This window comes from Erythrolamprus reginae, chromosome 2 (genome assembly GCF_031021105.1).
Source record: "Erythrolamprus reginae isolate rEryReg1 chromosome 2, rEryReg1.hap1, whole genome shotgun sequence".
Taxonomy (NCBI): domain Eukaryota; kingdom Metazoa; phylum Chordata; class Lepidosauria; order Squamata; family Dipsadidae; genus Erythrolamprus; species Erythrolamprus reginae.
The window spans coordinates 37,979,413-38,007,209 of NC_091951.1; the positions used below are offsets into that span (position 1 = coordinate 37,979,413).

Consider the following 27,797-nt stretch of genomic DNA (forward strand, 5'->3'; position numbering starts at 1 on the left):
GCTTTCTTCGGACACGGGTCCTCCTGCAGCAGCGCTGGCGGCTACGGCTTCTCATCCTCCTCATTCGGCCGGTAGCCGCTCTGAGCACTTTCAGAATGCCTGCCTCGCCCCTCTCACAGTCCCGTAGCTGAGAGCACTTTCGTCCCAGCTATCAGCGAGGGGGCTGCAGGAGAGGTGGGGGCAGGCGTTCTCACAGAGAGGGAGAGGGAGAAAGAGAGAGAGAGCAAGAGGGGGGAGAGTGGAAGGTAGAGAGAGAGAGAAAAATTGCAGTTTAGGGGTTTAAAGTGTTAAGGGATGACTTGTGATACTGTTCATAGCCAAAAATAGTGTATTTACTTCTGCATCTCTACTTCGTGGAAATTCGACTTTCGCGGGCGGTCTCAGAACACATCCCCCACGGAAATTGAGGGAACACTGTATTTTACTATGAGTATATCCTCTATAACCTTCATCATGTATTTTACTATGTGTATACCCACTAAAACCCTCATTGTGTATTGGACAAAATCAATCAATCAATCAATCAATAAACGCCAGTTACAAGAGGTCGAGGATTTCACAGCAGCCCTGAAAGACACAACGTGACAGATGTGGGTTTGCGAAAGAATGACAGAGAACAAAAGGAACATCTGCTGGGCCCCTTTCCTATGGCTCAAGGCTGTTTCCCCGCCTGGATGACGTAAAGCTCACACATCCTGCCTGAAAAGGGATGAAAACCCATCAGGCTAAGTGCAGAGTTGGCTGCTTGCCATTAGCTATTTAGCCACCATGAAAAAAAAATTCTAGTCTTTGAGGGAAACAGGGAAAAAAAACCCAGATTAAAAAGCAATGTGCTTCCGTTTAATCATTATTGAAAATAAACTTTCTAAATTCCCGCCCGTCTAGGATCGTCAGAATTCCGGTGAGTTCCCATTAGTTCCTTATGCTGTTTTCTGGCATTTGGCCCAGTTTGGGTCTAAACTACATTTTCCATAAGCCACGGCGCCTCTGAAGTTGCACCTGCGTAGAACTCACTCCAGGCTATTTCAAGGAATGCGAAATCAGCTCCTATTATACGATTGGCATCAGCAGATATTTTATGAAGAGCTAGAGAGAGAAAGAGTGAGCAAGAACAGGCAGCTTTCCTTCGATAGCTCAGCTGGTAGAGCGGAGGACTGTAGAAGGCTGCTTGAGTCATCCTTAGGTCGCTGGTTCGATTCCGGCTCGAAGGAAATTGTTTTTGCAGCCATTTTGATCTAGTGCAGCAATGACGTACCTAGGACAGGTGGCACATGGAGCCATATCAGATGAGCAGCCGAAAAGGTCGTTTCGCCCGCCGGAGACTTTAGGAAAACTTCCCTGAAGCCCGGAAGTTTGGAAAAACAGACTTCCGGTTTGCCCTTTGTGCTGTTTTTTGGACTCCGAACCTTCAGGAAACTTCCCTGAAGCCTCCAGAATGTGAAAAACAACACGATGGGCAAACCGGAAGTCCATTTTTAGAACTTCCGGTTTGCCCATTTTGCTGTTTTTCACCATCCCAGGCTTCAATGAGGCCTGTGCGCATGTGTGTGTGTGGTTATGCGCATGCACAGGGGCAGCACGAGAGTTGGGGAGCAGTATCGGGTTGCTACCAAATACGTGCCACACTGCGCACCAGTAGCATAGCTCTGTGTCATAGAAACATAGAAGACTGACGGCAGAAAAAGACCTCATGGTCCATCTAGTCTGCCCTAATACTATTTCCTGTATTTCATCTTACGATGGATATATGTTTATCCCAGGCATGTTTAAATTCAGTTACTGTGGATTTACCAACCACGTCTGCTGGAAGTTTGTTCCAAGGATCTACTACTCTTTCAGTAAAATAATATTTTCTCATGTTGCTTTTGATCTTTCCCCCAACTAACTTCAGATTGTGTCCCCTTGTTCTTGTGTTCACTTTCCTATTAAAAACACTTCCCTCCTGAACCTTATTTAACCCTTTAACATATTTAAATGTTTCAATCACAGTAAGCGCCCGCGTACATCACAGTAAAATTTTGTTTCTGCGCCTGCACAGAAGCAAAAAATATCACCAAAATTTCATAGGCACATCCTCATGCAACATTTTTATTTCTGCACATGCCCATGCGCAAAATCTCTGGGATGTGCGCTCCTGCATGTTGCATGCGCATCGCATTGGTAGTGGCAGTGAGTAGCAACCCCCGCTTGGTGAGGAGGAAGAGGGAATGAGTGAGGGCACGCACGCACGCGAACCAAAGAAGGTTCGTCATCACTGCCCTAGAGCCATCGTGGGGCTTCCAAGATCTGCCCACGTTTCGTCAACACTCCGCGGCCTGCACTGGCTGCCAATCAGTTTCCGTTCACAATTCAAAGTGTTGGTTATGACCTATAAAGCCCTACATGGCATCAGACCAGAATATCTCCGGGACCGCCTTCTGCCGCACGAATCCCAGCGGCCGGTTAGGTCCCACAGAGTGGTCCTTCTCCAGGTCCCGTCGACAAAACAATGTCACCTGGCGGGACCCAGGGGAAGAGCCTTCTCTGTGGCGGCCCCAGCCCTCTGGAATCAACTCCCTTCAGGGATTCAAACAGCCCCCACCCTCCTTGCCTTCCGTAAAATGCTGAAGACCCACCTTTGTCGCCAGGCGTGAGGATAATTATCACCTTCTCCCCCCTGGCCATACTGTATGATGGATTAGGTTGAATGTGTATGATTGTATAGTTAGGGATTTTACTATGTTATTAATGTTTTTTAAATTGATTTAATTTTTCTACTATTGGATTTGTAATGTATTGTATTACTGTTATGTTGTGAGCCGCCCCGAGTGCCTTCCGTCCCCTGTCCTATTGCTCTCCTATATCTCCTATACCTTTCTTCTATTCCTATATCTCTTCTTCTATTCTTTCATTGATATGTTTTATTCCTATATCTTCTATTCTTTCTTAGATATATTTTACTATGAGTATATCCTCTATAACCTTCATTGTGTATTTTACTATGTGTATACCCACTAAAACCTTCATTGTATATTGGACAAAATCAATCAATCAATCAATCAATTAAAAAGCACGTAGAAAGTATGATAGCTCCCCACAGCGTGATCCACACCGGAGCCTGGCTGCTACCATGTATGGAAAGGCAGAACCCAAACCCACACCCTGCCCCCTTCCTTCTCCGGTAGCCTTTTTCCCATCTGCAACATGGAGCAGCGGCCCGCTTACCACTTCCTCCCATCTGGTTTTTTGCAGCCTTTGTTTACAAGAGGGAGAAGAAAGTGCACCCCAGAAGGAAATACACTGCTCAAAAAAAAATAAAGGGAACACTCAAACAACAGAATATAACTCCAAGTAAATCAAACTTCTGTGAAATCAAACTGTCCACTTAGGAAAAAACACTGATTGACCATCAATTTCACATGCTGTTGTGCACATTCAACTTTCCGGTCATAATTCAAAAGGTTGGTTATGACCTATAAAGCCCTACATGGCATCGGACCAGAATACCTCCGGGATCACCTTCTGCCGCACGAATCCCAGTGCCCGATTAGGTCCCACAGAGTTGGCCTTCTCCGGGTCCCGTCGACTAAACAATATCATCTGGCGGGGCCCAGGGGAAGAGCCTTCTCTGTGGTGGCCCCGGCCCTCTGGAATCAATTCCCCCCAGAGATTCGAACAGCCCCCACCCTCCTCGCCTTCCCTAAAATGCTGAAGACTCACCTTTGTCGCCAGGGTTGGGGATAATTACCTCCCCCCCTTCGTTGTGTTTTCCGACCTCTGTTGTATGATGGACTGGGTTGAATGTGTACGATTGCGTAGTTGGCGATTTTATAATACTGGTTATGTTTATTAATGTTTTTAAATTGATTTTTAAATTTTATTATTAGATTTGTAATGTATTGTGTTATTGTTGTGTTGTGAGCTGCCCCGAGTCTTCGGAGAAGGGCGGCATACAAATGTAATAAATTATTATTATTATTAAATTATTATTATTATTATTATTATTATTATTATTATTATTATTAAATAGAACAAAGCATTCAATCAGAGTATTTCGTTCATTCAGGTCTAGGATGTGGTATTTGAGTGTTCCCTTTATTTATTTATTTTTGAGCAGTATATATAGAGCATTCCCCCAAAACACACACACACACACACACACACATACAGTGCAATCTTGTCGCACTTCATTGACACCTTAACTGATGACCTCCATATGTGCTAGGTTCTCATTTTCATGGTTTGGGTATAAATAGAATTGCAACCCGAGAGACATTTGGAGGGCACTACAAGAGAGAAAATTGTGTTGACCAATTTGGTGTAGTCGTTAGAAACCAGGAGGCTATGAGTTCAAGTCCTCCCTTAGGCATGAAAGAAAGCCCATTGGGTGATTTTGGGCAAGTTACTCTCCACCATTGGGTTGGGGTTTTTTGGGGGAAAATATGAGAAATGTGTGTTAGGTATGTTTGCTGCTTTTGAGTTACTTATGGGATAAAAATGAATAAACCTTGGCTGATCCTCCCCTCAATTTAAGCAGATTCTGTTCTCTTTAGGACATAGGTCCCCAAACGTGACAACTTTATGACTTGTGGACTTCAACTCCCAGAATTCTCCAGCCTGGCTGGACAATTCTGGGAGTTGAAGTCCACAAGTCATTAAAAGTTGCCAAGTTTGAGGACCCCTGCTTTAGAATATGGCAATAGTGGGGAAACAACAGTAAATCTTGAGGTGGTACACCAGACTGGGAATTTGAACTCCTTGCAGGAGTCAACCTATTCTCCAAAGCACCTGAGGGTAGAACAAGAAGTAATGGGCGGAAACTAAACAAGGAGAGAAGTAACTTGAAACTGAAGAGAAAATTCCTGATAGTTAGAACAATTAATCTTGGCTCCAAAAGTTGTGAATGCTCCAACATTGGAAATTTTTAAGATGTTGGACAGCCATCTGTCTGAAGTAGTGTAGTTTCCTCCCTAAGCAGGAGGTTGGACTAGAAGACCTCTGAGGTCCCTTCCAACTCTGTTGTAGTTGTTGTTGTTATATTGCTATTATTATATTATTGTTGTTGATTATTATTCAATTCAATTCAATTCAATTTATTAGATTTGTATGCCGCCCCTCTCCGAAGACTCGGGGCAGCTCACAACAATGATAAAAACAATATTATAATGGCACAAATCTAATATTAAAAATAACTAAAACCCCCATCATAATTAAAAACTAAACAGCACATACATACCAAACATAAATTATAATGAGCCTGGGGGAAAGATGTCTCAAATCCCCCTTGCCTGGTGGTATAGGTGGGTCTTAAGTAGTTTACGGAAGACAAGGAGGGTGGGAGCAGTTCTAATCTCCGGGGGGAGTTGATTCCAGAGGGCCGGTGCCACCCCAGAGAAGGCTCTTCCCCTGGGGCCCGCCAGACGGCATTGTTTAGTCGACGGGACCCAGAGAAGGCCAACTCTGTGGGACCTTATTGGCTGCTGGGATTCGTGCGGTAGCACGCGGTTCCGGAGGTACTCTGGTCCAATGCCATGTAGGGCTTTAAAGGTCATAACCAACACTTTGAATTGTGACCGGAAATTGATCGGCAGTCAATGCAGGCCACGGAGTGTTGTATATACGTGGGCGAATCTGGGAAGCCCCACGATGGCTCTCATGGCCGCGTTCTGCACGATCTAGAGTTTCCGAACACTTTTCAAAGGTAGCCCCATGTAGAGAGGGTTGCAGTAATCGAACCTCGAGGTGATATTATTATATAATAATTATATTATTATTATTATTATTATTATTATTATTATTATTATTATTATTATTATTATATCTTTAACATGCCCATTTAAGTTATCTGGAGGAAACTTCACTTGAAGCAAACTTGTCTTTGGACAGCAGATGTTTTTGACATCTGAGGTTTGATATAACTGAGCCATAGTTCAGCCTTTTCTGGATAGGAGGCCAGGATCGGCGCCCACCTACTTACCCAGTGCTTTAAAAAAAAAAAAATTCTCTCTCTCTCTCCCAAAATCTAGATTTCTGCCAGCAGAGGCAGCAGAAAGTGACTCAATAAGAATGTGTGAATATGATCTAAAAATACCAATGAAGTTATTAATATTAATTAAAATGCCAGTGGAGTTTATCAGGATAGAGGCCCATTAAGCCAACCAGCTTCTGATAAATGCAAAAGTCTCACCACTCTTGATGGGTCACCTGGCCAACCAACAAACTTGATCTAACAAGGCAAGGAATAAGGAACAAGGCTCCTGAGTTAAATGAGATTTAAGTTGTGGTGTATTGTTCAATGCATCAATATGGTCTCCCCAGTGGTGGGTGACAAAAAACTGTTGATCTGATGGTACACCATTGGGATCTGGCCATTAATGACATATATGGTTTTTAACTGCTTCGTTTTTTAATTCTTGGTGTTTTAAACCGTGTTAGATTGTTTTAAGGGGTTTTAATGTTATATTGTATGTTTTATTCTTTGGTTATGAGCCACCCAGAGTCCCTTGTGAGTTGGGTGCCATACAAATCTGAATAATAAAAAAATCTGACAGCAGTGATCTTTTCTGTAAAAAAAAATCTTCTTTTCCAGCATTTTTCCCCCATGCAATAATTTACACCTCTGTAACTGGTAACAGGGAAGTGGTGGCTAAGATGGCTGAGCTTGTCAATGAGGTGGCCAGGTCAGCGGTTCAAATCCCCAGTGCCTCATAACGGAGTGAGCTCCTGCTACTTGTCCCAGCCTAGCAGTTCAGAAGCACATAAAAAATGTAAAAAAATACTTTGGTGGGAAGGCAACAGCACTCCATGCGCCTTTGATGTTTAGTCATGTCGGCCACATGATCTTTGGACAGCACTGGGCTGTTCGGCTTAGAAACGGAGATGAGCACCTCTCCTAGAGGTGGCAACTACTAGCACACATATGCGTGGGAACCTTTACCTGATAACATGTTTTCCAATCAATCTTAGCTGATCAAGGACCTCGCAGAGCAGATATTGAGGAAAAGGAAAAATTAATTGCACTGGTTTAGCTGCAAGCCCAAGAAGCTAAAGTCTTGAAAGAAGTAATAACTCTCCCGAGTCGAAAGGATGGTCGTATTTTCCCAGCCTCTCCAAATCTTTTCCAGAGATATGAGATTATTGATTAAACAATATCCTATTATTGCTTTGTTGTTGTTGTTGTTGTTTTTAAATAAAAATTAGTCTCATTTCATGTATATAACCAGTTAAGTGCTCTCGAGTGGTCACCCGTTTATTTTAATTCTGCAAGAAATGCCCTGCCTTGAAGTTATTGTTTAGGTTGAACTTTAAGATTATAACTTCTTTGGAGATACAGCAATTGAGAAAACCTGTACCATTTGAAAGACAGTTATTAAAGATATAGATATCTGATTGTGGTCAGTGTTCCCTCTAATTTTTTGGGGGGTGGGCGGAAAAGTATAGTGTCTGAGCGGCAGTCCCTTTGGGACTGGGCGGCACAGAAATAATTTTTTTTTTTAAAAAACCCACCGTTTTGCATCAGAGAATTTCAAAATAAAATACTGTACTGTGTCTATAACAGTGAGCTCATAATAGGGCAACTCTTATCAATATCAAAATGCCACTTAAATAGTTGAGCTAGTTTCAAACTAGATTTTGATTTTCTTTCTCTCTTCCTTACTCCCATTCTTTTTCTTCCTCTTTTTTCTATCTGTTTCTCTCTCTTCCTCTCTCTCCCCTTCCCTCTCGGCTTCTGGGCAGGTTTGGAAAATGAGTTGATGATTTTTAAGTGAGCGATTGCTCACTGCTCAGCTTAGAAGGAACTATGATTGTAGTTCTGTATTATTCTACCTGTGTGCGGTTTGTAATCTCTTGTTAATATTGTTGTATATTTTTAAATATTGTTAATACTAAGTCTGAGTCTTTAACTGGCTAGCCCACATTATCTACACCACTGCAACAACTCTGCTGAGTGTATGTCGAAGGTACATACTAACATGTTCATTCTTCCTAAACTGGCTAGCCAGCCTTCCCATTGCTTTCTCTAGAGTTCAGTCAAATTTTACCCAACGTGACAGACGGATGACTCTTACCAGTTAGGAAATTCCACTTTTTTAAAAAGAAATGGAGGATTGAGGCTCTTCTCACACAAGGTGAATGATCCGATTCACTCCAGGCAAAGAAAGCATTTAAAAAAACAACTTTTATTTGTTCACAGGACTTTTCAAATACAAACAGGGATTTTTTTTTCTAAAGAAGAAAAAGCCAAGAAGGCAAATGAGGAAAAAAGTTGGATCAACAAGCAAGAGAAAGGCAGGACAGAGCTCACGCATCTTGGAAGTTGCTGAGTTGAGAAATACTGATATACAAGGCAGTCTTCTAGGGATGACCCATCTAGCCAAAAATATTCCATCTAGGGGGGGGAAAAGTGAATGTGTCTTATGCCATTCCACTAACAAAATGCCTTCCCTATATTTGATGCTTGCTACCACTTAAACACAATAGCAGTCTACCTCTGCAAACAAGATGGCAAGTCATGTATTAAGTAAACCTGGAGCAAATAACTGAATGGATAAAGATCCATTCCATCGTGCATTGCCCATTTGCACATCCGGGAACATTTGAGCTTCCTTCGTATTTCCTTTGCAGCAGACATACCCTTACAACCCACCTCTCTACGCCTCTCCCTAAAACAATTCTAAATAATTAGAACTTACATGCCACCTTTCCTTCCTTCAGATTGAATAGAATTCCTTCTTTGAGCAGCAAATTAAGAGGTGTACCTTTATAAGCACCAAATCTGAATGAGGTTGAAATGAGCTTCCTTTTTAGCACATCTTATGCTCTGTATTAAAATTCGTTCTTAAAACAAAACAAAACATGGATATGCCTTTATGGTCCAAAACTAACCACCGTCCCTTAGAAAAGTCTTTAGCTTTTCTGCTTTCATTGCTAAGACAAGTCTCAAATGTTATTTAGGACATTTGCAAAGGAGACACTTCTTTGGACCATGGGTGGAATTGTAATCAAAAGAACAGAGTTTAGCAATGTTCAATTGATGATTCAGCTAAGATTAGGAATGAAGTTTAAAGCTGAAGTCTCAATAAATGCTCATGTTAGGGAGCAAAATACTTTTGAGGTTTGTTTGTTTTTTTAGTTTTGTCCAGACATGAATCTGTGATATACTCTATTTTTGGAGTATTTTTTGGAGTATAAGACGCACCTCCGCCCCCCAAAAGGTTAAAAATTTGGGTCTGAATGTAGCTTTTTGTTTCAGCCCTAACAAGGTACTAATGATCTTTCCAGGCTTGTTTTCATTGGTACTCCCTCCTAAAATGATTTTTTTCCCAGCCCTAAGCTGATCAGACTATAAGGACGCTACCAAATGAATACCCGGTAGGTAAATTTCCCCCCCTATTTTCCTCTGCACAAAACTAAGGTGCCTCTTTGAAAGACACCATCCTTGAGTGGCATAAACCGGGTGGGGTGTGGATATATGACACAAAACCGATGAAAGAAAAAAAAAAAAGCCAAATCCAGCCCATGCAAGGATTTCTCCATTGCAGATAGAGAGGACAAATGCCTTTAAGGCAAAAGCCAGGAAGTTGAAAGGAGCTTTTGGCAAAACAAGGAAGTGTTTCCGTCTTAAAAGAAATCTAAACAAGTCTGCTCCAAACTGTCTACTTCCTTGTCTTAGCTGGAGGCCCTTGAAGCTGCAGTGTTGCACTAAAGTTGGCGACAGGGATATTGAAAGTTGGGGAATAATAAATACAGCAAGAATTACAGGCAAGGAAGGATCTGCAACCTTTTTCCCAGTGTCTCCACACGGCTTCCCCTGAAACTGATTTTACTGGGTACCTGCCACGACTAAAAAAAAAAGTACTATATGTAACAAAAGCCCAAGATAAGTTTAAACCATCGCTGGAGGCTGCCTGGTGAGGAAAAGTCTGAAAAAAAGAGAGCAGACAGGTTAGGTTTTGAGAAGAAAAGAGAAGGAAACAGAAGGTGGAGATGCAAAAAACAAAATTTTATTTTTTTTATTTTGTGAGGACTTGTTGATCAGGAGTCGAAAGGGCGCGAGGTTTAGCCTCAGGCTTCTTCCTCTGCCTCTTCTCCAAAATCCTCCTCTTCCTCGGCCGTGGCGTCCTGGTACTGCTGATATTCGGAGACGAGGTCGTTCATATTGCTCTCCGCTTCAGTGAACTCCATCTCGTCCATGCCCTCGCCCGTGTACCAGTGCAGGAAAGCCTTGCGGCGGAACATGGCTGTGAACTGCTCGGAGATGCGCTTGAAGAGCTCCTGGATGGCCGTGCTGTTGCCGATGAAGGTGACCGCCATTTTCAAGCCGCGGGGTGGGATGTCGCACACGGCCGTCTTGACGTTGTTGGGGATCCACTCGACGAAGTAGCTGCTGTTCTTGTTCTGCACGTTCAGCATCTGCTCGTCCACCTCCTTCATGGACATGCGGCCTCGGAAGACGGCGGCCACCGTTAGATAGCGTCCGTGGCGGGGGTCGCAGGCTGCCATCATGTTCTTGGCGTCGAAAACTTGCTGCGTTAACTCGGGGACTGTGAGGGCCCGGTATTGTTGGCTGCCGCGGCTGGTCAAAGGAGCGAAGCCGGGCATGAAAAAGTGGAGCCGAGGGAAGGGGACCATGTTTACTGCAAGCTTGCGGAGATCGGCATTCAGCTGTCCGGGAAAGCGGAGACAGGTGGTTACCCCGCTCATGGTGGCGGAGACCAGGTGGTTCAGATCCCCGTAGGTTGGGGTGGTCAGCTTGAGGGTGCGGAAACAGATGTCGTAAAGGGCTTCATTGTCGATACAGTAGGTCTCGTCTGTGTTCTCCACCAGCTGGTGGACTGAGAGGGTAGCGTTATAAGGCTCCACCACTGTATCGGAGACCTTGGGAGAGGGCACCACACTGAAGGTATTCATGATACGGTCAGGGTATTCTTCGCGGATCTTGCTGATCAGTAGGGTGCCCATTCCGGAACCGGTCCCACCCCCTAGAGAGTGGGTCAGCTGGAATCCCTGTAGGCAGTCACAACTCTCGGCTTCCTTCCTCACAACATCTAGGACTGAATCCACCAGCTCGGCACCTTCGGTATAATGACCTTTAGCCCAGTTGTTACCAGCACCACTCTGGCCTGAAAGGTGCAAAAGAAGACGGGGAATAAATCATTAAATTAGGTTAGGTCAGGGGTAGGCAAAGTTGGCTCTTCTATAACATGTGGACTTCGATTCCCAGAATCCCTGAGCTAGCATGTTTGGCTCAGGAATTCTGGGAGTTGAAGTCCACATGTCATAGAAGAGCCAACTTTGCCTATCCTTGGGTTAGGTAGCCATCTTTCCCTTTGACTACTTAGCTACCTAGCTACTTCTACTTTCTTGGCCTTTTCCCATATAGATTATCTATTTGAACGTGCAACACCTATTCTTCAAACCCACCATAGAAGGGGACCTTAAAACTCTTCACAGTCATGCATCTTGTATGAATCCCAAGTTCTGAGATCCTGGTGATATATCCAATTTAAAATAGGGGGAAATCCACCCACCCATCCATATCTAATCAATCTTCTGTCCATCTTTCCTTTAAGAAGGGGTCTGGCTGGTGACAATACACCATCTGTTTGGTTTATCACACCACTTATTCACTGCAGACCGTAAGCCATGGTTTGATGGCTTAGCTTGATGTGCAGTTGGTTGAGTCAATTAGGGTTAAGCAACTATGGCTTAGTGTGATCTATGAATCTTATGGATTGATTGGATTTATATGCCCCATTTTGCTTTCAGAAAGAGTCTATCATCACTCTTCCAATCCTTGCTTCAAGCAAAGACATTTTTGCTAGGCCAGCTTTCAAGATGGATTTAGAACCTGGGAAAGTATTGACATAGATCTAAATCTTTTAAAGACACCCCCGGTAACTCAAGCCAGTTGCTCCAAGGCTGAGAGATCTCCAGCTGCAGCACTGAACTAACCCATCAGGTCCAACACAATATATGACGGCCTTAGTTATGTAATGTCAGGTCCACCCTTCTGGTCAGGCAGGGGCTCCTCTTCTCTGGCCCTCATGGTGACCAGGGTGAGCGGGCGCATGCATCAGAAGACAAATCTAGTGCTGAGGACATGTACATGAGCAAATTCTGTGCACGCACGGAAGCAACAAAAAAAAGAAGAAGCAAAAACCGCCGAAAATCTCCCTCGTGCATGTGTCCTCACATAGGTTTTATCTACTGGGACATTATGTTAGATCATACCGGCTGCAACTGCTACCGATTGTGCTTCACGGTGTCCTTCCATTATGCATGGGGGGAGAAGGGGAGTGACATGCTTGGGATTTTTTCACTTGTACCTTTTGCCTGGGAATTAGGGAAGGGGGCCCATCTTCTGAGATGGACCTCTTCCCTGCCAGTCTTTGCCAGGTCCCAAGGCCTTTGTGTCTGGCGTGTCAACTGTTTATCTGCCTAGCATCCCAGTGTTCTCAAAACATCTTCTCAGCATCTCATTGGGGGTTGGGTCAGGGCAACTGACGGAATTGCTTTAGGTTTTGTATGGGAACCTCAGATTCCGCCTGACTTTACTGCATCCAGTTTTCTCTCAGTAAAAAAATCCCTTTGATTCAACTCAATGGATTCTAGAGAGTTGCTATTTGGAAAGGCCACTGGCAGAACCTGACGACTAACTTCTATGGTGAATTAAAAACATGTCCTCCATACTCCTCCAAATCCAATATTCAGACCTCTCTAATCTCCAGAGGCTTTGAAGCAGAAGCGAAATAATCTGTTTTGCTAGCCTTCTCTTATACAAGGGACGAGGGAATACAGAAGAAACAAATAAAAGAGGAGCTGTTTCTACTCCTCATCTAAAAATGCATTTAGCAGATTATTGGTCTTTCAGGAAATCTTAATTGCATTGTTGATTGCCTCTATCTGTCCACGGAACAAAAACATTTATAATTCTTTTTCTATTGGGAATATGACTCAACTCTGCATCTTCCATTAGTTCACAACAATGGAGGCATGTCAGGGTGGACAGATAGAGGCTCATTTTGATTGAGCCTTGACCCTTATCTTTCTCTCTAAGGGACTCAATTATATAATGGGAAAATAAAAATCACTTATTTTTATTTATGTCCTCCCCTTTATTCACCTTTAAAGCCCTAAATGGCTCAGGGCCAGATTATTTATGGGACCGCCTCCTTCCTCATACCTCGCTGTGGCCTGTAAAGGCCTAGAGTCGGCCTTCTCCAAATAATGTCAGTTGGCGGTGCCTTCTCTGTGGTGGCTCCAACCCTGTGGAATCAACTTCCCCCAGAGATCCACACCATCTCCATACTACCTAGCTTTTTCCCGTCAGTCCTGGAATTAGGATTGACAATCCTGTATGGCTTTTTTAAAATGATATTATTTTATTTACTGCATTGTTGATTTTTATGTTGTATTTTTATTGTTTTTTATTTCTGTTGTATTTATGATTGTTGTTAACGGCTCTGAATCCATTTTGGAGTGAGCAATATATAAATACAATCAATCAATCAATCTTATTTTTATAAATAACTTCAGGCAGCAAACATGTCTAATATTTCTCCCTTCTATTTTCCCCATAACAATAACCCCTGACATTAGGTGAACCACCCAGTTTTTCATGCCTAAGGCAGGACTAGAACTCATAATCCCTTGGTTTCTAGTCCAGTACCTTAAACCAGTAGAACAATCTGGTTCTCTATTCCAATGTTTTTTAACCAGTGTGCCGTGAGACATGGTCAGGTGTGCCGTGAAGCTCAGAGAGAAAGAAAGAGAGAGAGAGAAAGAAAGAAAGAGGGAGAAAGAAAGAGAGAAAGAGATAGAACAAGAGAGAGAGAAAGCAAGCAAGCGAGAGAGAGAAAACAAGAGAAAGAGAGAAAGAGAGAGCAAGAGAGAGAGAGAAAGCAAGAGAGAGAGAGAAAGAGAGGGAGGGAAGGAGAGGGAGAGAAAGACATAGAGGGAGGGAGGAAGAGAGAAAGAGAGCAAAAAAGACAGGAAGGAAGGAAGAGAAAGAAAGAGGGATAGAGAGAGAAAGAGGAAGGAAGGGAGAGAAAGAGGGAGGGAGAAAGAAATAGTGAAGGAGAGGAAGAGAGAGAGATTTTTTTGTCCAAACTTTTTTAGCCCCCCCCCCCCCGCTCAATGTGCCCCAGGGTTTCGTAAATGTAAAAAATGTGCCGCGGCTCAAAAAAGGTTGAAAATCACTGCTCTATTCAATAAAATCCTTTTTTGAGTGTCCTCCAAATGTCTGGGGTTACAATTCTATTTACAGCCAGCCTAGCACATCTGGAGTGCATCAGTTTAGGTTTTAATGAACTGTGACAATCCCTTGAAAATTGGGTGGGCTTCAATTCCCGGAATCCTTTTTTTGCCAGCTCAGGAATTCTGGGAGTTGAAGTTCACACAGCAGAGAGAGATCTAAAACCTGGAAGGCAAACACCAAACATTCCAGAAGAAATAGCTATTCCAGCTTCTTCTAAAATCGCTTATGTTTGCCTACCCCTCCTATTGTGTCAAAGTTCTGCAAAGATTTTCTCTTCCTCTTTAAATAGCAAAGTAAATTATCAAGACGCATTCACAATTTGACGAAGACACTGGTTACTCAAACCTACTCTAATCCTATATTTCCCCCCCATCATGTAGCTAGAGGTACCAAAGGATGCAGGCAAAGAGATAGGTCCTTACCAAATACAAAGTTATCTGGTCTAAATATTTGTCCAAAAGGCCCAGAACGCACTGAGTCCATGGTTCCTGGCTCCAAATCGACCAAGATGGCACGTGGAACATATTTGCCACCTGGAGAAACAAAAAAAACAAACAGGTGTAAACAGAAAGTCCATTGCAGTAGCAAAGTTAAGTTTCCTCTGATGTAAAACCAAATTACAGTAATTGAGTTCTAGCTATCAAATAGCTTTGATTTTTGCCTAGTTGTTAAGATTTCAGAGGAGAGGCTGAGCATTGGTAAGGCAGTCAACAAATTAAAGGATGTCAGATATTCCTTATCAATAGCAGGGACCTCCAAACTTGGCAGCCTTGTGGACTTCAACTCCCAGAATTCTCCAGCTGGAACAAAAGGGCTGGCTAAGGAATTCTGGGAGTTGAAGTCCACAAAGTTGCCAAGTTTGGAGAGCCTCAATATATAGGATGGGTGGAAACGAACACAGAAGTGAGTATCAGAGGTACAAAAAAGGGGGTGGGGGAGAGAGATGGGGAAAAGAAGCATTTCAATATGATATTAAAATATTACAAATATTAATGCCTCCAATATCTCTGACAATAATGGGGTAATAAATAACCCAATGTTGCGTGTCTGTCTTTGTCTTTTTGTGTTATAATCAATAAAAAATAAAATACTTTCCAATACTTGTTGGGATACATCTTTCTCAATCCAATTTATTAGGCTATATTTGTAGAGTAAGATGAAGTTTAATCCTGAGCCAGACTTTTAAATTTAATACAGGTAGTTCATAATGGAGCCTGCCCATTATGATCACAGGTTGTATAACTTGTTTTATGTTATATGACATATCCGATTTTACAATTTTTTTGTAGCAGTTAAGTGAATATGGCAGTCATAAAGCAAATTCCCTATTTATTATGCAAACCCATGGTTTGTTATGGTGGTGTGGTTTTGCCAAAAACCCCAAGTACCAATTTTCAGCAAAACTGTCATAAAATGCTTGTTGGCAATGTAAAAGTAGGTAACTTTTTTCATATGTGGTGGTTATGCCCTAAAGCATAGAAGAACTGGAAAAAGATTCATGATTGGTTGCAACAGATTACAGGAAGACAAATGTTGCAACCAACTCCGGAATTCTTTTTATTAGGGATAATAAGAATGCAACAACCAAAGGATATTAAATATGCATCACTACACATTATTACTGCAACAAGACATTGTGGAAAAGACTAAGAATCGGGATGTGGAAAGATCTGATTTATATTAAATAGATATGTGAATTGCAAAGTAAGAAATTTGGATGTAGATTTGTGCAATAAATGTTACCATGTTTAAAGATAAAAAAAAATAAAAAAATTAAAAATTCAACCACGTCACCATGAGATACTGCAAAAATCTTAAATGCACATCACCACAGGAAGGGGAGTTTTGGACCTGAGTCATATAAGTCCCCTTTTGGGGGTTGGTCATAAGTCAAGTGTTTAAAAATAACTCTTAGAAACTTACTTTTAAATTCACATAACAAATATTGAGATCCTTAGCAAGCTCAGACTCTTAGCAATCTCAGACTATAACTTCCTGCCCATACACTTATTTCTATATTCCTCTCATATTAAATTTTAATGTAGAAAGACGTAATGGAAGGAATGATTCTGGAGAAAACCAACAAGGAAATTCAACAAGGGTTCACATTTAATTTGCTGGAAAACATTTGGATCAAATCACACCAATACAGTGAGGGCGGAGGAAAAGGGGAAGGTGGCTTACCAGTAGCCTCATTGTAGTAAACACTGATGCGATCCAGTTGTAGATCACTGTCACCATGGTAGGTTCCAGTTGGGTCGATTCCGTGTTCATCGCTGATCACTTCCCAGAACTTCCAAGGATAAATAAAAAAGAGAAAGATTTGGGTTAGAATGAGGCTGGGGGAGCGGGGAGCACATTACAACTTATTTACAAAAGGAAGTATAATCCCCCCCCCCACCTTTCCAGGTTATATTCTAATTTTCCATTCTTAAACTAGGAAACATACATTAGATTAATTTATTTAGATTTTGATTTTTGAGCTGCCTATCTCCTGACAGACTCAGGGCGGTATACAACAATAAAACAACATACAAAATTAAAAACCCCAATATTAAAAAAAAAAATCATCCATCTATCATTCATATATACTGGCCGAAGCAAAGTGTCATAGCTCAATAGCCCCAGGCCTGCCGGCACAGGCATGTTTTTAAGCCTTTTCAGAAGGCCAGGAGGGTGGGGGAACAACAGACCCAACAAAATGAGGGAAAGAACCTCAAAGAGAGGTCTCCTCGGAGGATATCAGTATCGGGCTCCTACTGGTACGGATGAGGATGCCGCACCTGTAGTAAAAATGGAGCTGCGCATTGCAGTTTTGGATCTCTGGCCTGCGTGCGTCCTCATGAAATTTTGCTTCTGCGCATGCACAGAAGCAAAATCTCGCAAGGGGACGCACATGAGAGATTTCGGTGGTCTTTTTGCTTCTGCGCATGCACAGAAGCAAAATCTCGCAAGGGGACGCACGTGAGAGATTTCGGTGGTCTTTTTGCTTCTGCGCATGCACAGAAGCAAAATCTCACGAGGGGACGCACGTGACAGATTTCGGTGGTCTTTTTGCTTCTGCGCATGCACAGAAGCAAAATCTCGCAAGGGGACGCACGTGAGAGATTTCGGTGGTCTTTTTGCTTCTGCGCATGCACAGAAGCAAAATCTCACGAGGAGACGCACGTGACAGATTTCGGTGGTCTTTTTGCTTCTGCGCATGCACAGAAGCAAAATCTCACGAGGAGACGCACGTGAGATTTCGGTGGTCTTTTTGCTTCTGCGCATGCACAGAAGCAAAATCTCGCAAGGGGATGCAAGTGAGAGATTTCGGTGGTCTTTTTGCTTCTGCGCATGCACAGAAGCAAAATCTCACGAGGAGACGTGCATGAGATTTCGGTGGTCTTTTTGCTTCTGCGCATGCACAGAAGCAAAACCTCACGAGGGGACGCACGTGACAGATTTCGGTGGTCTTTTTGCTTCTGCGCATGCACAGAAGCAAAATCTCGCGAGGGGACGCACGAGATTTCAGTATTTTTTTGCTTCTGCGCATGCATAGAAATAAGAAAAATTGCCGAAATCTCACGCGCACTCGTGTTCCCTCACAAGATTTTTGCATCATGCACATGCGCCAGAGACCTGAAGCTGCATACGCAGCGCACCGAGAGCAGCATCCCCCGCCTGGAGGATACGGTGGGAGAAAATACAAGTATCTTTGGCACCGGCATGGAACAAAATCATATATTTTTTTCATAGACCTAATTGGCTACAGCACCTTTGAGCCAAAAGCCCTTTGTCCTCAAATGTCAAGCCAGGTGAATTCAAGATATGGCTATAATTCATTGGTTATATTATTATTATTAATAAATTATTATATAATAATAAAATATTAATAATATTAATAATAATGATGATGATATTTGTATGCCACCCTTCTCTGAAAACTCCAAGTTCCAAGCTAGAATCTGGGCATCTTAAATAGACTCCAGGCTTGGACATGCAATTGTGGGGGGAAACAACATGAATGCAGCGAGGTTTTATGCCTATTTTAAAAGGCCCAATGATCCTCACATTAATCACAGTCCCCTTTTGTTGAAGAAGCAACAAGACTTCCCTCTCAAAGGACAGAGGAGCTGACTAAGCAGCTGCAATGGTCACACAAGCTCTGCTTTGTTCTCCAGGCTTCATAAAGTAGCTCTTCGCTCCGGTGATATCATGTCTGTCGGCCTTTCTCTTCCCTCATGTGTCTTATAGGTGCGGACTACATCTCCCATCAGCCTGTCTTTGGAAAAAAACTTCACCTTGCTTATTCATCAGAGGGCTTCTTCCACCTGCCAGAAGATCTGATGGACCTGCCAGTATCCCTAAGCAAGACCAAACCTTCAGTCTGAAATGGTCTCTTGTCACTTAATCTCCTATGAAGTGTATGAGCTGTGGAATGTGTTCTTAAGAATGTCTTGAGGACTCATCCTCTTCTGCAGAGATTTCCCTAAAGACTTCCCTAAATTGCCTTAACACTTGTTTTCATTCTAGGTTTCTTCTGCTTTGCTTTGATTGGGGAAAAAATAGGTTTGCCTATTTGCTGATGACTCTAAAGTGTGCAATAGGGTTGATATTCCTGGAGGGGTCTATAATATGGTAAATGATTTAGCTTTACTAGATAAATGGTCAAAGCAATGGAAATTGCAGTTTAATGTTTCCAAATGTAAAATAATGCACTTGGGGAAAAGGAATCCTCAATCTGAGTATTGCATTGGCAGTTCTGTGTTAGCAAAAACTTCAGAAGAGAAGGATTTAGGGGTAGTGATTTCTGACAGTCTCAAAATGGGTGAGCAGTGTGGTCGGGCAGTAGGAAAAGCAAGTAGGATGCTTGGCTGCATAGCTAGAGGTATAACAAGCAGGAAGAGGGAGATTGTGATAGAGCGCTGGTTAGACCACATTTGGAATACTGTGTTCAGTTCTGGAGACCTCACCTACAAAAAGATATTGACAAAATTGAACGGGTCCAAAGACGGGCTACAAGAATGGTGGAAGGTCTTAAGCATCAAACGTATCAGGAAAGACTTAATGAATTCAATCTGTATAGTCTGGAGGACAGAAGGAAAAGGGGGGACATGATTGAAACATTTAAATATGTTAAAGGGTTAAATAAGGTTCAGGAGGGAAGTGTTTTTAATAGGAAAGTGAACACAAGAACAAGGGGACACAATCTGAAGTTAGTTGAGGGAAAGATCAAAAGCAACGTGAGAAAATATTATTTCACTGAAAGAGTAGTAGATCCTTGGAACAAACTTCCAGCAGACGTGGTTGGTAAATCCACAGTAACTGAATTTAAACATGCCTGGGATAAACATATATCCATTGTAAGATAAAATACAGGGAATAGTATAAGGGCAGGCAGACTAGATGGACCATGAGGTCTTTTTCTGCCGTCAGTCTTCTATGTTTCTAAAAATGCCTTCAATCATAAAGGGGCGAATTTCTCAATCATTTGCCTCTCAGCTTACAACAGACTTCAGGAGGATTTAGCTCCAAGTACCCAGAAGCCACATTGCTAAACCCTGCCTTGGAAGAGGCCTTTGGGTGATGCCAGAAAGGAAAGTTTGGGATTCGGAGGCCAGTAAAATAGTCGCCTATTGACAAAATGGCTGCGGTTTATATGGTGATCTATCACAAAACAATATAAACTGGTGGTTCTAGTGGTTCACATCATCCATTCTAAACTTAGTCTCACCCCATCCCCTTTCTTGAGGAAAAGGTCACGAGTCTTATGAGCTAGACCAGTGATGGTGAACCTCCTTTGGTTTGCGTGCCAAAAGGAAGTATGTGTGTGTTACTACAACCGCATGTGGCCACATAGATTCCCTTGTCCACTCTCTGGCTGAGTCCCTGGTGGGTATTGCCTCCCAAAGACTGTATCGACTGTCCATCCTTGGCTCGGGGTGTTTGTGGGGAGAAATTAAGAACATGAAAGCCTGCAAAGAATTAGAGCTGGAAAAAACAGTAGAGAGTAGCAACGAAAAAGCCTGCAAGCCAGTATAATGTATGCACTTTTTTCTTTTTTGTATTCTTTTTTAAAGTTTATATACTAATAAAAAAAAATTAAAGAAAAAAAGCCTGCAAAGACTTAGGGCTGGGAAAAATCTTCTTCGGAGTAGCATTGAAAAAGCCTGCAAGTGGGGAAGATTGTTAGTGCCTCGGTAGGGCTGGGGGGAAAAACTTTTTTGGAGTTAGTAGCAATAAAAACAAATCTGCAAGTTGGGAAAAATAATTAGCACCTCATTAAGGCTGGGGGAGGAAGCATCCCAAAAGCTACATTCAGAGTATAAGATGCACCCAAATTTTCAGCCTCTTTTTACTCCAAAAAATACGGTACATCCTTTCACCTCCTGGACCAGGGGTAGGCAAAGTTGGCTCTTCTTGGGGGCTTCAACTCCCAGAGTTCCTGAGCCAATGATGCTAGCTCAGGAATTCTGGGAGTTGAAGTCCACATGTCATAGAAGAGCCAAATTTGCCTACCCCTGTCCTAGACTAAAGGTGTCAACTCAAGGTCCATCCATGTCTTCTGGAGCTGACAAAGGGCAACATCTCACATGCCCTCAGATATGGCTCCACATGCCACAGATTCGTCATCATTGAACTAGGATATTAATGTTCCTGACTTATCTTCATGGAGAGCAAATAGCTTCCACCGCTTTCCCATTCGAGGAAAAGTCACTGTAGCTACTCAAAGCATCAGAGAAAACAAGTAACCCCTTATAATAATTCCTGGGGAGAGGACAGGCACATGGGAAGATTTTTTTTCACTATTTCACTCCAAGCAAGCTTTTTTAAAAATAGACCAGGACACCTAATTTAAAAATCCAGAATTAGATCCAAGCAGGCTTCTGCTGACTAAAGATTGTAGGCATTTGGGTGGAAACAGATGGGTGGGGAAATTACTCTACAGATTTAGAATTTACCATGCATCAGTATGCCTTTGCTTTGATAGAATAGGGGATAATGAAAGAACTAAAAACATCCATTTCCAATCTAATGTATCTCTGTTGGCTGGAAATTATAATTATAGTATGAAGAGAAAATGGCCTTAATGTTCCAATTTCCCCCAAAGAGCGTAGGGAGAATCTAATTTGGCAACAATTCAGCAAAGAGGCGTAGCTGATAAAAATGCTAATGCAACTTCTATTTTCCAAATGCTAGACTGAAATTGCAGGCTATTGCAACTCATTCATATTAAATTGCAACTTATCTGCATTTGTGTGCTATTTTCCGCACTGTATCCGTGGATCGACTCATGGATTAAGGGCCATATCATATTTCTCCTAAGTGTCCCGTCTTATCTATTTAAAGATGAGTCACCTCATCTAAGCTGGCTCTACTGGGGCAAAGTACAGAGCTAAGAGCAAGAGTTAGCGATGGCCTATTAGCTAAACTACCCGCCATGCTAGCTGTGGGATCCCTGGTGCTCCTTGAGCTTGGCTGATTTCTTGTAGGTGTTTTGCTACCCAACTATGATGGTAAGACGGCATTACCTAGTGTCATCTTATATGTATAAAGCCCAGATTCCCTCATTGCTAAATTTTCTTTTAGGTAACATTAAAAGCAATTGGATTCAAAAGGGAAAAGTTGCTGTCCATCATTTTAAAAGTTGCATCCGACTGTGTTTAGGGCAGTGATGGCTAACTTTTTTTGTTGTTGCATAGCAAAAGCATGTGTGCACAACAGCGTGACCACACCCATAATACACTGCGGACTGTATTGGCTGCCAATTGTTTTCTGATCATGACTCAAAGTGTTGGTTATGAGCTATAAAGCTCTACATGGCATCGGACCAGACTACTTACAGGACCGCCTTCTGCTGCATAAATCCCAGCATCCGGTTAGGTCCCACAAAGTCAGCCTTCTCCAGGTCCTGTCAACTAGACAATGTCACTTGGTGGGGCCTAGGGGAAGAGCCTTCTTTGTGGGGGGACCGATCCTCGGGAATCAGCTCCCCACGGAGAGTCCTACTGCCTCCACCCTCCTCACCTTCCGCAAGAATCTGAAAACCTATTTATGCCGCCAGGCTTGGGGTCACTAGACCCTAGCGTCTGGTCAATGAGTGTGTAGTATGTTTGTGGTTTGAATCTCAATGAATGATTTTTAATGTTTTAGCCTTTTTAGAATGGTTTTAGATTAATTTACATTAATTGGATTTCAGATGTGTTATTGTGTATTGTTTTATGATATGTTGTGAGTAGTGATGGGAGAACCGAACCCGCACAATTCGGGTCCATACCAAACCCAGCGGTCAAGCTTTCCCACTGACAAGCTCTGCATCTTTTAACTGCTACTCTGTGATAAATACTAGGGTCTCCCAGAAAGTAATGCACCACTTTTCCCCCCCTCAGCCTACAGTAATGGTACGAATGCGAAACCTTTGATATACCTTATTTGAATTGTCAGGAGTGCGTGTGTAAATTTTGCATTTGTTTAGACAGACAGCGAAGCTGCAGCAATGTTTCGAAATGGCATGTGTAAGTGATGTACGTTACAAGCAGCGTGTCATCACTGAATTTCTCGCCTGGGAGAAAGAAACTGTTGGTAACATTCACAAATGTTTGTGTACAACTTATGGAGAATCTGCAGTCGACAGAAGTACGGTTAGTCGCTGGGCACAGAGGGGGAGGCCATTAGAGGTGGCTCACACAGTGCACAAATGGCTTCAGGAGAGGTACCGACAGGGCATATACAACCTTGTGTCTCTCTGGAGGAAGGTCATAGAACTGGATGGAGATTACATGGAAAAATAGGGAGTATAGAAGAAACATTCTTTCTTGTGTGTAAGTTTCATTGTGTTCAATAAATAATTGTTGGAAGAAAAAAATGTGGTGCATTATTTTCTGAGCGATTCTCATAGGTAGGAAGCAAGGCAGAGGTGAGTTCCTACTTATATCTCTGCCAGTTAGCTTCCTCCCATGCCTTGTGGGTGCGCATGCAGTGCCCAAAAATCATACAAAAAAAAAAGCAGCCAAAAACAAGATGGTGCCCACATGCACAGTGCGAAAAACTCACGCTTCTGTGCATGCTCAGAAGAAGAAAAAATTAAATTCAAAAAAGAAGGAAGGAAGGGAGGGAGGGAGGAGGAACCCCACCCCTGAAGCAAGGGGCCTTCTCTAAGTCCTCAGTAGGATCCATGCAAAAAACAGCATATTTTTCACTCTCTAGCCCGTGACTATCAGTGGTGAAGAAAAGAAACATTCCAAGCATTTTTGTAAAACTAGTAATGGTTGATTTAAAAGGACAATGGGCCTCATGAATGGCTTCCATTCATCCCTGCTCTTATGTCCCTCGAAGGCACATTTTACAAAGACTTGGAAGAGGAAAGACACAATTTCTGGAGGGAATTGTTTTTGCATCTTGCAGCTGAAAGGGCAAAGAATTTTGCAGCGTCTGAAAGGCAAAACTTCCACAGTCCAGTGGAATGTGCTGCCTTTAGAGACTTCAAAACATTCTTACAGGCTTTGTGCAAACTTTAACTGAACCTTGCAAAACAACATGGCTAACATGTTTTAGTCTTTAAAACATGTGTAAAATCTAGCTCCTTAATGAAGTCCCTTGCCCAGACAATCTTTTCCAAAAAGATACTAATTTCAGACAGTGTTATGGGGACTTCCCCAGATCTGGGGTCTTCTAAGTGTACAGAAAAATCCATTGGTCCAGGAAACCAGCCTAATTCCATAGTAGTTCCTAGCATGTCTTCTGACTCCAACCTATTTCCTCCGCTCTTAATACACGTAAAGTTCCTCCTTATAAGAGCAAACCTCTCAGGGTAAGAGTGTCAAACTCGCAGCCTGCATCAAATGTTGGTCACCCCCACCCTCATTTTAGCAAAAGGGGGTGAGCCAAGTTTGATACCCCAGCCTTAGGCAGGGGATTCCAACCTTAGCAACTTTAAGATTTGTGGACTTCAACATGGCTGACTAAGGAATTCTGGGAGTTGAAGTCCACAAGCTTTAAAGTTGCCATGGTTGGACTCCTGTTTTAAGGTCTGTGGACCAGTGATTTTCAACCTTTTTTGAGCCGCAGCACATTTTTTACATTTACAAAATCCTGGGGCAACCAAAATGACACTCTAACACAGTACATAATATATCGCCCTCTGCAGGGGCCTCTTATAAAAAGAAAAAGGTCAAATATCTATATACACCATCAGGATAGACATAATCAGCTGAGGCTTCATCTAGTGGTGGCAACATTTACCTCCAGTCCTGACCAGGATTAGAAATTGGGACCATGGGGAGGAATAGCAGCTTCAACTACTCGCCGTGGCCACACAATGACAAGTGTGCGGCCACCCGAGCAGGGACCTTCCTGGGTGTGGATGAGAGGCGGCCTACTATTGGTTCATCGCTAGTGGTCGGGATGAATCCTAGAAGGTGATTGGTCAGTGAGCGTTCCCTGTGCCTCCACTCTTCCTGTCGCTGATAGCTGGAAGGATTGTGAGGGGAATGTTTATGTTCGAATGGAGGTGGCTGGTGGCGGGCTGGATAAATGGCCTCCCTGGGCTGTATCCCGCACGTAGTTTGGGACCCATTTTAATTTCCCCACAGCACACCTGACCATGTCTCAAGGCACACTAGTGTCCCACGGCACACTGGTTGAAAAACACTGCTGTAGACAACTTGGAATGTTCAGACCAGTTTCATCAATACTTTCTCAAAATGCCTGCCATGTTGAGTCTATTCACAAAATGGCTGCCACAGCAAGCATCTTTGTCTCAAAATACTCATTTATCAGAAGGCAAACAGGTGGATTTGTTCCCCAGAACCCATTGGAGATAATCTTCACTTTTTTTTTCATTTCTGGGCAGACAAGACACATTCCTACACATGTTTTCTCTGTACTGTTGCCATCCAACATTTTTATTTTCTATAAATGTCCTTGGGACAGTATGATACGCCAAAACCTTCTTGAAAATAAAACTGCAAGAAATGCTTGGCTGACAACTAATTAATTTTCATTAAAAGAATCCAGAGCAAAAAAATGCAGAACCTGGGGGGGGGGGGGGAGGAAGAGGAAGCACATAGCCATCAGCAGAAAAATTTATAGGCACACTATAACACTCTCAAATATGATTTGTTCTCTGGGCAGAAATTCCTGTTCCTCAAATAAATTGCTCAGCCCCCCTTCTGAAATCACTTGAAGAGTAAAAGAAGGAAGTATTTGAGCAAACCCAGAAACCTTTGAACTACAGATTGGACAGGAAGGGCTCAGTAAGCAAATTGGTGCACAGGCAAAATCTGAAAAACCCTAAAGGCCACAGCAAACCCAAAGTGTTGCCTCCCTACCCACAAATTTTATGGAAGTCTCATAATCAAAAAAACCCAAGAGGCAGGCAAAGTTGGCTCTTCTATGACTTGTGGACTTCAACTCCCAGAATTCCTGAGCCAATCTTGCTAGCTCTGGAATTCTGGGAGTTGAAGTCCACATATCACAGAAGAGCCAACTTTGCCTACCCTCCCTCAACCCAATGTTTTAGACTTTCAATTTTCCAATTCAGAGAATTTATTAATCCCCAAACGACAGACTGGTATAAAAGCTGCACTGATCTATCCAATTCAGGAAAGTGTAAGAAGAGATTCATACGAATGAAGCTCTAACCCAGTTTCAGCCTCCTCTTAAGGGAATGACACCCGCCTTCTTTCTTTCTAAATGTGAGGATTAATAAAACCAAGGTACCCCATAAAGTTTTTAAAGAATAAAAGGTACTCTCCTACAATATAAGTTGACTCTTGGCCATTGGTGGCGCAGTGGTTAGAGTGCAGTACTGCAAGCTGCTTCTGCTGATTGTAGTTCATCAATTCAAATCTCACCAGGCTCAAGGTTGACTCAGCCTTCCATCCTTCACAGGTGGGTAAAATGGGGACCCAGATTGTTGGGGGTGATATGCTGACTCTACAAACTGGTTATAGCAGGCTGTAAAGCACTGTGAAGCAGTATCTAAGTCTGAATGCTATTGCTATTCTGCGCATGCGCAGAGGGTCATTTGCACAACATGATGGGGCGCTCATGCAAGCGAAACGAGAAAGCACAAAATGTTCTTTGTTCAAGTGCATTGTGTGAACTCAACAGCCATTATTTAGTCTCTAAGTAATGGTTTTTAACAAACTATAATTTAATGTTTCATGAATGTTGTTGTTAGTTGTGAAGTCGTGTCCGACCCATTGTGACCCCATGGATAACATTCCTCCAGGTCTTTCTGTCCCCTACTATCCTCTGGAGTCCATTTAAGCTCATACCGACTGTTTCAGTGACTCCATCCAGCCACCTCATTCTCTGTTGTCCCCCTCTTCTTTTGCCCTCAATCGTTCCCAGCACTAGGCTCTTCTCCAGTGAGTCCTTCCTTCTCATTAGGTGGCCAAAGTATTTGAGTTTCATCTTCAGGATCTGGCCTTTTAAAGAGCAACGAGGGTTGATCTCCTCTGGGACTGACCGGTTGGATTGCCTTGAAGTCCAAGGGACTCACAGGAGTCTTCTCCAGCACCATAGTTTCAAAGGCCTCAATTCTTTGGCACTCATAAGCCTTTCTTATGGTCCAACTTTCACAGCCATACATTGCAATTGGGAAAACCATAGCTTTGAATGTATGCATAGTTGTTGGCAGAGTCATGTCTCTCAATCATTGACTTATGATCATTTAGATCAGGAGTAGGGAACGTTGGCTCTTCTTTGACTTGTGGACTTCAACTCCCAGAATTCTCTGAACTAGAATGATTGGCTCAGGAATCCTGGGAGTTAAAGTCCACAAGTCATAGAAGAGCCAACGTTCCCTACCCCTGATTTAGATCATCAAAGCTGTTAGAAGTTATGACAGGACTGAAAAAAGGTGACTTAAAACAAGCCAAGACAGTGGAGGAAGCAGGATTTGATTAACAACGTTTTGATTTTTTTAAAAAAATGACCATGCCACAATTTTATAAAATTAGGTGTCATTTACTTCAAGAGACATGGTGGTGCAGTGGTTAGAATGCAGTATTGCAGGCTAACTCTGTCCAGTGCCAGCAGTTCCAAGTCTGACTAGCTCAAAGCTAACTCAGACTTCCTTCCTTCCCAGGTCAGTAAAATGAGGGCTCTTGATTGTTATACTGATTATATTGTTATACTGATTGTTAAACCACTTAAAGAGGGCTATTAACAGGGCAGGAACTTGATGGTTTTATTTATTTATTATCTTTGAATTTATTGATCTTTATTATCTATGAATTCCCAAAGTCTAGCCCTGATAATAAATATTTCAACCCCAGGCAAGGTTAGATCCTTGAGATTATATAGGCAAGGGAGCAATCCAACCAACTTTTATTTTCTTTGCATGGGTCTTCCAAATTCCTGAAATGCACATTATATCATCAGCACACTCTAGAGTGATGTCATATTGGTTAATAGTTAACATAAATTACCAGTGCGTGTGGACAATTATTCCCATGAGAATTCAATTATCTTGTGTGAGTTGTAAGTTAATTTTCATACATTCCTTGGACCCAGAAAACTTCATTTTAGAAGTCCTTTGAGGCAAAAAGGCGGAGAGAGACAAGGG

General features: G+C 42.6%; 1 protein-coding gene and 1 non-coding gene across 2 annotated transcripts in view; one reads left to right on the plus strand and one right to left on the minus strand.

Annotated features, from left to right (window-relative positions):
* Window positions 1-1,123: 1,123 nt before the first annotated feature.
* TRNAY-GUA (transfer RNA tyrosine (anticodon GUA)) lies at window positions 1,124-1,211 on the plus strand. The gene is given in 2 exon segments: window positions 1,124-1,160; window positions 1,176-1,211. It is a non-coding gene; the product is annotated as a tRNA-Tyr (tRNA).
* A 6,927-nt stretch (window positions 1,212-8,138) lies between these two features.
* TUBB (tubulin beta class I) overlaps window positions 8,139-27,797 on the minus strand; it is a 32,252-nt gene continuing 12,593 nt past the window's right edge. The window contains exons 2-4 of the mRNA XM_070737732.1: window positions 16,424-16,532; window positions 14,662-14,772; window positions 8,139-11,102 (exon numbers count right to left, since the gene is read on the minus strand). Of these exons, the coding sequence (XP_070593833.1) occupies window positions 10,045-11,102; window positions 14,662-14,772; window positions 16,424-16,532 (1,278 nt within the window). The 3' untranslated portion in view covers window positions 8,139-10,044. The remainder of the gene's footprint in view (window positions 11,103-14,661; window positions 14,773-16,423; window positions 16,533-27,797) is intronic.